Source organism: Coregonus clupeaformis, chromosome 33, assembly GCF_020615455.1.
Source record: "Coregonus clupeaformis isolate EN_2021a chromosome 33, ASM2061545v1, whole genome shotgun sequence".
Lineage (NCBI taxonomy): Eukaryota > Metazoa > Chordata > Actinopteri > Salmoniformes > Salmonidae > Coregonus > Coregonus clupeaformis.
In genome coordinates, this window is record NC_059224.1 from 16,384,843 (window position 1) to 16,394,468 (window position 9,626).

At 41.8% G+C, this 9,626-nt stretch overlaps 1 protein-coding gene across 4 annotated transcripts; it reads right to left on the reverse strand.

Moving 5' to 3' along the window:
* Positions 1 to 87: 87 nt before the first annotated feature.
* znf512 (zinc finger protein 512) lies at positions 88 to 9,061 on the reverse strand. 4 transcript variants are annotated; one of them, XM_041860539.2, is made up of 15 exons: positions 8,939 to 9,061; positions 8,037 to 8,190; positions 7,739 to 7,794; positions 5,098 to 5,156; positions 4,670 to 4,992; positions 4,146 to 4,565; positions 3,790 to 3,914; positions 3,606 to 3,692; positions 3,429 to 3,527; positions 3,061 to 3,228; positions 2,578 to 2,772; positions 2,368 to 2,469; positions 2,188 to 2,250; positions 1,892 to 1,990; positions 88 to 1,733 (listed from the first exon to the last, which is right to left on the reverse strand). In XM_041860539.2, the coding sequence occupies exons 2-15, from the start codon at positions 8,161 to 8,163 to the stop codon at positions 1,299 to 1,301; spliced, it is 2,358 nt and encodes a 785-aa protein (XP_041716473.1). In that variant the 5' UTR covers positions 8,164 to 8,190; positions 8,939 to 9,061; the 3' UTR covers positions 88 to 1,298. The 4 variants fall into 4 exon arrangements, with proteins under 4 accessions (XP_041716473.1, XP_041716472.1, XP_041716470.1 ...); XM_041860538.2 differs by having other exon boundaries at positions 8,698 to 9,061; XM_041860536.2 differs by having other exon boundaries at positions 8,374 to 9,061.
* Positions 9,062 to 9,626: the final 565 nt, after the last annotated feature.

Here is a 9,626-nt window from a genome sequence, read left to right on the forward strand (position 1 = left end):
GAGCTGGTGCATCACTCCTCTTTCATTCAACACCTGCAGGCATTAGTTGTTTACTGTGTAAGGCAAGAAGGGCACAATGAAAATTAGTAGCATTATGTTAATATTTTATTTCACCTGTTGATATAGCTAACACTCCTGGTAGTTAAAAATAGCAGCGCATTAGACCTACAGTACTTCAAAAAAAAAAAAAAGGTATAATGCATTTTGTTTTCTAAAACTTGAAACAATAGTTTTTCCATTAATACAAATGTACACAAATGGTGAATTGAAGTGTAATCCCTTTCATTTTTTGGTTCAAAACAGTGAAGACTGAACACAATTAACCTCAAGAAGCAGACATAACAAATTAGAGCACACTTGTCACCCTTTACAAGGTTGGGTTATGGGAATGCCTATCATTAGACTGAGCACTTAATTTCATTCAATATAAAAGTGCATGCACAATGCCTCTTGTTTTGGTCACAGGAATCATGGACCTGACCAGAACCTTTGAACTGAAAGACATTGGTTGTCTAACTTGTCTTAGTAGAATTATAAAAGGCATAAAATAGGGAAAAGCTATTGTTAACATAATTATTTGTTAGGGATCACTTAAATGTTCAAATGCCAGTTCATTATTCAATACTAAATAAAATAGATATGAATCTATTCAAAACCTAGCTTGAACAGAAGTGCACTGACACAGAAATATCAACAGAAGAATAAACCAAACACATTCATACATCTGCAGAAACAGTACAGGGGCACAAAGGGAGTAAATTAAATGACAACTGCACCTATTTCCATCTGGACTGTGTACATCAACAAACAATGCAGCGTTAAAAAACATCACTGACAACTATAACCGACAACCACTGTATCTCAAATTCATCCTGTGTTATCATATATCACTATCCAATATATAAAATGCACACTACATTAACACCACATGCTATTGGTTAAATATGCATTGTAAAGAAGAGGTCTGATAACATGTAAGGTATAATTAAGGAGTTGTATGAAATAATAGATCCATACACTAGGCACAGTCTGAATCGAGGAGCACAAGCCAACACATAAGCACTTGTCATAATAGGGGTTAAAAGATGAGTCTAAGTAAGCATGTCAGAAAACAAAACAAGACTTATCAAACGTATTAAAATAATAAAACACATTAAACGTTGGCTAAGACAACCTCATAGTTACAGTTGAAACACACAGACTACACATCCCAGGACCAATGCATTTCTATCTGAATGTTCTGTAACGTTGCACCCTCCTGAACAGACCCCTGATCTGAAGTCAGGTGATCGGACGAACTAGGGGTTGCATCTGGCTTGCTTGGCGACATCAGGGTGGGTCTCGATGATACTGGGTCTCTGCAGTGCCCATTGGTCGACGTCGTGTCTCTGGCCCTCAAGCTCCTCTGTCTCTGATTCGCTGCTGGAGCTGCCGCTGCTGCTACTGCTGGAGTGGTCACTGCCAGTGAAGTCATAGCAGTCCTTCTCCTTCCCTCTCCCCTTCCCCCTCCTCTTCCCCTCTGCTGCCTCAGGGTTGGCCTGCAGGGCTGGCTCGGGCACCGCTGGTGGGGGTCCCATCTGCATGTCCTGCCAGGGCTCCAGGACAGGGGTGAAGACATGGAGAGTCTGGTGCTGGTCAGTGGGTTCATCCACGGTGCGGTTCTTCTTGGGCTTGGTCTTGGTCTTCAGAACCTTATCAAAGTTCTTGGATTTTGAGGTCACCGCAAACCAGTCCTAAGAAAACGCAGGACGAAGGACATTAGTATTGTGTGCCACCAAAAAGCACTACAATGTGTATTTTTGCAATACTGTATTCATATGGCAAAACATTCTAAATTAATATGATAGAGTAGGTCATCAAGGTGGTAAAAAGTCTTAAATTAATTTCTGACCTGGGAGTGGACAGAGTTGATGTGGTACTTCACCCCACTCTCTGAGTTGAACTCTTTCTTACAGATCAGGCATTTATATTTCCCTGCTTCAAAGTCCCCCTGCATCGATAGAGAAAACATTCAGTTGAATTAGATGCTTAATAATGGTTTACATTTGTGCTAAAATGAGAGTTGAATGCTAAAACAAAATGTAAGAATTGACTCAGTTTCAGTGGAATAATTTTCACTTTATTCTGGATACGTTGCAGTACTTGGAAGTGAAAGAGAGGGGGAGCAGTGTGAGAACTATTCCTTACCCTTCCGCAGAGCCCAAGGTGAGCCTTCAGTCCAGACACACTGGTGTAGACCGAGCCACAGCCCTGAGAGAAACCAGAAAGTTTCCCAGTCACATTATAAGCGAAGTATAGTACAGCGAGTAAAATCTCTACTATAGGCAATATGGGATGAAAGATCATTTAGAAACGTATGGGTCGTACCAGGTTTGGGCACTGCACTTTCTTTTGCAGCTTCACTTCATTTTTCCACTTCCGAAGGACCTCCTGACTGAAGGCAGGCAGCCCTGGGCGGGCATATCTCAGCTGTGGAACCCAAGAGAAAAATAATGGTTAATCTGGAGGTCAATGTATCTACAGGAATAGATACATGAGCACAGATCTAGGACCATCTTAGTGTTGAAGTGCCTTCACCTTCTTATCATCGGGGACCAGGTCCCCGATGACCTTCCTCTTGGGCCACTCCTTGGCCAGCTCGTCATTAGCAATCTCTTGTAGGTGGAAAACAGCCACCTGGGCTGACATGCGTTTGACCCGGCCGCTGGGTGTCCTCTCAGGGTTGGGATCTCTCTGGGCCTTCACCTCATCCTCCTCCGCATTCTGGGGCACCTGTGGGCGAGAAGGAGACAGCTGTCTATCATCTCCCTCTCAAGCAAAGCTCAAATAAATTAGACTGAAAAGAGACTCAAAGGAATGGGGTGTTTTGAGAGAATGAGGGTGAATATACTGAGAAATATTTGTGACATTGAAGTTGCCAGGATGTAACTGCTACAGATTGTATGCACAATGGCATGTTGTGTGATGGAATGTCTCCCAGTGAATTGTAACCTTGAAAGACCAACTGCCTTATTAGTGGAGAAGTGTATACTGTAAAAGGCAGTGCAATGGAGAACTCACTGGTGCGTGCTCTGACTTGAGGTGGTACTCCAGGCCTGCCTTAGACTTGTAGACCTTGCCACAGTGTTGGCAGTTGAGAAGCAGCTTCTCCAGCTCAGACTCCTCCTTCCCACACTTCTTCATGTGGTACAGGTAACCCATGATGCTGGTGAAACTACCAGTGCAGCCCTGTAAAGTAACACACAGTCTTTTAGAATGGAACACATCTTTAGTTCCCATGCACCAACAATGTAGTCTCAGAAATCCCAGACCTGTTAGAACATTGTTATTGTTGGAGGCAACCCATCTGCCTAGGGACCCAACCAACAATGGGTTAAGGTGAAATCTGTACTAGAATTTCAGATACAGACGCCAGCAAGGAATCATACCTCTTTCGAGCATTTTAATTTCCCCATCCGTTTCAGCACCTTCCTCAGTTTTTCCTTCATGGACTGGTCATCCAGGCCATTTATGTCATCTGGCGAGGGCTGGCAAAATATGAGAGTTAAAACCAACGTCAACATGAAGCACACCAAAACCAGAGTCAGATGGGAGAATGGCCTTACCAGGTTATTGTGGTCTGCCATGATGTGGTACTTCATTCCCGTGGAAGATTTCAGTTGTTTCCCGCATTGCTGACATGTGAAGGGATTCTACAAAGAACATATTCGTTTAGTTTTTGAAATTCAGTTGAACAAATGTGAGCGCAACATAGGAGGCTGTTATTGTGAGTATGGTGCAGACACACACCACTCGGCAGTTCTCCATGTGTTTCTTCAGTCCCTCCACAGTCTTCCTGCTCACACTTTTACACTTGGGGCACGTGACTCGCCCTTTCCCCAGGATCATCAGCTGCCACCTCTCCTCTTGACTTCCTGTTACACACAGGAAGTAGAGTTTTTATTTTATTTTATATAAATGTGGGTTATGGAACAATCCCTACTCCATTACTATGCAATTATCAAAGTATTACGTAACATCATGTTAATGCAACATTGTTACTAGAGTAATTACAGTGTTATTACACAAGTATATGATCAACAACTAGTGTTGCTAGAGATTGTGTTTATGGAGACATTTTATTTGCTAATCCTTTGTCCTCTCACCTGGGGGGTAGACAGGAGGTTCTTTCTTGGTTGTGAAGGTAAAGACTTTAGATTTCTCTTCCTCGGTTGGCTCTGCTGGGTGACTGTGACTGCTCTGGATAGCTACACCTCCAATAGAGTGACTGCTATGGACATGTCCACCTACAACAGAGTAGCTGCTCTGGACAAGTCCACCTCCAATAGGGTAACTGCTCTGGAGATGTCCACATCCAATTGAGTGATTGCACTGGACATGTCCACCTCCAATCGAGTGACCGCTTTGGACATGTCCACCTCCAACCGAGTGATCGCTTTGGACATAGCTATGGACATGTCCACCTCCAACCGAGTGACCACTTTGGACATAGCTATGGACATGTCCACCTCCGACTGAGTGACCACTTTGGACATGGCTATGGACATGTCCACCTCCAACAGGAACTGCATCAAAGGAAACATTCAACATGAACTAAAACTTGAATACCTGTATGTAAGAGTAAGGGTAATAAAATAAGAGATTGATGGTTGCAAGATACAGTAACTACCTGTCTGTCTCACTTCCGGAGGGAAATTTGTAACAGAAGGTGTGCCATTGTCCACCTCCACTCTCCGCATTTTCTTCATGGCAAAATCGGAGGGTGGAGGTGGTTCCTGACCCCGGCCCTGGGCCCTGCCTGTGTCTGGGGCCTGGTTGGGCCAACAGTCTTTAGCCACCAGCCTGTGAGGCAGTCTGGCAGAGGGAGGGGGAGGGGGAGGCAGCTCCCCGTTGGCTACAGCCAGGCTGGAAGAAACCACGGAGCAACAGGACGTCTCGCTGGTTGAATCCTCCACACCAGAGCCCAGGGAGACATTCTGCAGATCCTCATACCTAGAGGATTGGACAGGTAGGAGTTGATTTCATTACACTGATGGGCGGGAACATTTATAGAAATGGACAATTAAAATAAAGGAAACTCACAGTAGGCCCATTTACCTTTTTCTACCATATGTTCTTTTCATCTTTTGAGTCACCTGGGCATGGGGGTCATCATTCTATAATATTCAAGTACAGAACTGTAAAGCAGATATCCAGTGTCCTCACGGGATCTTACATGGTTGTATTGTGAAAACTGCAATAAGGACCATCATACTGTACACTGATGTAGAAGTGCTTAATGCTAAATAATTTGTAGATCATCATATGATGGTTGTTATTTCAGTTTTCATATTAAGGACTGGACTAGTGCACCCATGCTTTGGCCAGAACACCCATAATGGCCAAGCAGAACTGAAACAAAATACTGTATTACCTTAGTCAAAAAATCCTATAGGATTCCAATAAATAAATCCTATTAGAATCGAATAGAAAATCTTTTGGAACGAATCCTATAGAATTTCAATAGGCCTGGTTCCAAAATCTGATTGGATTTTCTTTTGGATTCTGATATTTTTTTTTTTATTGGAATACTATAGGGTAAAATGTTATAAATTATTAAAATGTTTTACAGGACAGATGCAAGTACAGATAGGGAGACAGATATAGAGAGGGGTAGAGAGTGGTTAAGAACATAGTCGGAGTCCAATAGAACTGGTTCCAATATCTGATTTAATTTTTCTATTAGATTCTAATTGGATCCTTGCTTTGGAATCCTATAGGATTTACATATTTTTGTCTCCTATAGGATTTCTATACATTTTGTAGAAGGAATTGTATTGATATTTACATTATATTCTAAAGAATTTATCCTCAAAACTATATTTGATTTGATTTACACTGGCTGCATAACATATGGAGCACCCACCCTCCAGCTCATTCATAGCTTGTTCTCCATCTCCTTTTTAAATAGGGAGCCTATTTGTTTTCAGCACTTTTATTTCCATGACTTATCAAACCTAGTTTTCTCATGGTTCTCTAGTCCATCTGCAGCAGTCATATGGTGAGCAATATATTTGGACCATGGAATGGCAATAAAAATCACAGTATTAAATCATTATACTGTACATATGGAATCGTGAGTATCGCAATATATATCGCATCGGCACCTACTGTAAGTATCGTGATAATATCATATTGTGAGGTCCCTGGCAATTCCCAGCCCTACCCTATAGTGGGGAACCGCCGGCAATGTCCCCTCTACCCAGTAGCTATCTCGTGCAGCCCCATCCCCACAAGGTCCAAGGGACACAACGTGAGTAAACATTTGCATCTGGTGCATCTGCGTCACACATTAAAATTATTGTGCCAGCTGCAACAACAATAGCTGTGAAACCTACTGACATTGTCCGTAAGGTTGTTTACATTCGTGTCAAAAAGGTGTGCTATGTGGCATTACAGGCAAACCGCATAGAGCTAGATTAACAATTTGATGTAATCTTAATGTGACACAGGTCATCAATTTTTTATATATTTTTTAAAATATTTTGTTATAATACCTGGATCAGGTGTGCCAAGAGGTCAATAGATGGGAACTGGTAGTTACATCCAGGAGGGAGATAGGAAAGATGGAGAGGGAGTACCTTCTAGGGATGGAAGGGGGGTGGGGGGGACAGCTCTCGGGGGAGGGGGTACAACCCTGGGAGGAAGGGAGGGAGGGACGAAGGGTAGGGAGGCAGGTAGGGAGGGAGAGGGGGTGGTACAACCTTGGGAGCCAAGGAGTTGGGGGGTCCCTCATTATCTTTGTTTTTCTTTTCCTCTCCCTATCCTAACATAAAGAGGGTAAAGGGAACATTCTCTGTTTTGTATGCATAGCTAACTATTATATATTAAATGAAAAAAATACTCATATCTTTGTGCCCCCTTTGGTAGAGCATGGCGCTTGCAATGCCAGGATACTGGGTTCGATTCCCACGAGGTACTAGTATGAAAATGTATGCACTCACTACTGTAAGTCGCTCTGGATAAGAGCGTCTGCTAAATGACTAAAATGTAAATGTTACTGTACCTAAAATTGTATTTTCCTTCTACTTTTTATTAGCATATAAGCAATGTAAAGATGCTGTGCATTCTAAGGGGAAAACTCCCCAAAATCTTGTGTTATTGTAAAATTGTATGTCATATTGAAATGTCTAATTCAAAGACAGGAAATTGCATGAATAAGAATCAAATCAAATAACTCAAGTGAGTTCTTTGTTGAAAAAGGTGGTCATACTGCAAATTAACCTCCAGCCTTGAATCACTCCCATATTGTGGTGGTGAATAAAACCAAAATGAATATAGAACTGTTGTTTCCGATCAACGGAAATGTTGTACTTAATATTGTTGTATGTTACTGTAACAAATTACAAGATTTAATGGGTTCAATTAAGATATTTTTTAAATAATAGGCTTCTGATTGGGTTGACAAAATCCTACAAAATTGATCAAAAAGCTATAGGATCCAATAGGATTAATTTTGTTTTCCAAAAGGGAAAAAGTAGCCAATAGGATTCTGAAAGAGGTGACAAAATCATATAGGATTGCGAGAATCCTATAGAATCCATTAGGATTACTTTTGATTTCCAATAGGAAAAAAATAGTCCAATAAGATTCTGATAGAGGTGACACAAAATCCTATAGAATTGTGAGAATCCTATAGGATTCTATTGGAAAAATCACTGATCCGATAGGATTTTTTGACTAGGGTATTTATTCTTACCTTAGGTGGAGCACCAATCATGCTCATCACACTCATATCTGGCATCCTCTGGATAGCTGTTGGATTATGGGCACATTTTCATTAGTTCCTACAAACCACTATTAAAAGAGAGTTTCCGAGACAATATGCATTAAATGCATAAATGGAGACTACACAGGCAATAATTATCAAGATTAAAGACATTTGCAATTGCAACTGGCCAGTGACAGATTTGGACAGAATGTCATTTAGCATTCAACTCTAAAGTTTGCTCAGTAAACTGACAATTTGTCAAACATCTAGTGATAGTGACATTTACCTGGTAATGGAACACCACTTTTTTGTTTTGGCTGTGAAGCCTTCCTCTTCCTTGGCACATATGATGGTGACATGCTTCCTTGTGTGTGATGATGAAGTTGAAGATGATGGTGATGATGATCATCCATAATTGCAGCAGACCTCACTGATCAGTACTGCAACACATAACACAACACCAGGCCTGAATTTTAGACATTTAGTGCATGCAAAAGACATCATCCCTATCACATAATTGTCAAAAGGGCTTCAATATTATTTAGTCTGGATAACATATATTCTGGTAGTAGGCCACTGTATTTTGACGTGCACATATAATAAAAATGACGTGGCATACCAACCCTTATGAACACAGGATTAGCCCGCGTCTTAATCCAAAGGTAATATGAACTCCTTGGTTCGGTTTGATTCAGCTCAGCAGTGCAACATTGTAGCCTACTCGAGCAGTGTAGCAGTAACAGTGTGTGACCGGAGTCCCAGCCACCATCATTGTCCACCACGGATAGCCACACAAAAAAGGGAAACGCTTGCCTTGCAGCGACGTTGCAGCAAATCTACACTCTGGATGCTGATACAATGTAACCATTATAACCGTGCACTACACGCGCTCAAACAACTTGGCTACAATGTAGCCATCTACTGATTTAATTGTTTGATACACTTACATTGTGAAATGTCTACCCGTACAGTACACTCCCATTAGCAAGGTTAGCTGCCATTCCTCCCTGTTTCAGTCCCCCTCTGTCATTTCCCCCCGACAACGAACCGCCTAACAAGTCTTTGCATCGACTCGGTTATTCGAATAGAGACCATCAAATGGCTATGCTGACATTTTCAATAGGCTATCTACTTATGAAAAATATTGACTACACAAACAGTACAGTATCAATTCTCTATATTCCATACCCTACGCGAGATTACTTCATTCCCGAAACGCCCTCTTTGCGGAGACAACAAATGAGATTCCCATTTTATTCAACACGACTGTAGCAAAGATTTTTTTATAACAAACCCAAGATAGACCACAGCCTGTCGTTTCCATCGGGAGCAAATGAATCATAGTGGGCAGAACAATCTAGGAGGTGGGCAGAGACAAGCACGAGCTAGCGAGATCCTATTGGCGCGTTTCAGCATGTATTTGCATATTTCAGTTTTTTTTTTTCTTTGGCAAAGGGTAAAGTCTACAAAACGTTGTCCACTCTGTTCGTAAAATATTCTAGTTTTTGAAACAGAAAACTGTATTGAGATCAAATGTTTCATCGATGAGAAAATTAGCAGAATATCGGCCAGAATCAATCTCGCTCCATCTTCTCCCACTGCCGGGGGGGGGTTCCTCTTATCACCATATTTGGTGGTGAGTGGAAACGCCAACCGGATGCTTCAGCATTGTACATAAAATGAAACATCTGTCTCATTGCTCTATCTGTGACTGTAGCCTCTGCCGAGTCGGGCCGAGTCCCCAACAACCATATGTTCCAGTTTTCAGGGGAAATGGAAAGAAAGCCTGTGACGCGACTTCCGGTTTTGGACGTTAACGTAGACGGTCTACGAGAGGATCAAAACCGCAATGTATAATGGGTAAATTGTGACTGAC

Excerpts from the sequence above, each read along its gene's own strand:
- znf512 (XM_041860539.2), bottom strand. The coding sequence starts at position 8,163 with ATGGATGATCATCATCACCATCATCTTCAACTTCATCATCACACACAA. Across the intron at positions 5,157-7,738 it reads TGATTGGTGCTCCACCTAAG|AATGATGACCCCCATGCCCA; the intron begins GTAAGAATAAAT and ends TGAATATTATAG. Across the intron at positions 3,693-3,789 it reads ACATGGAGAACTGCCGAGTG|AATCCCTTCACATGTCAGCA; the intron begins GTGTGTGTCTGC and ends TGTTCTTTGTAG.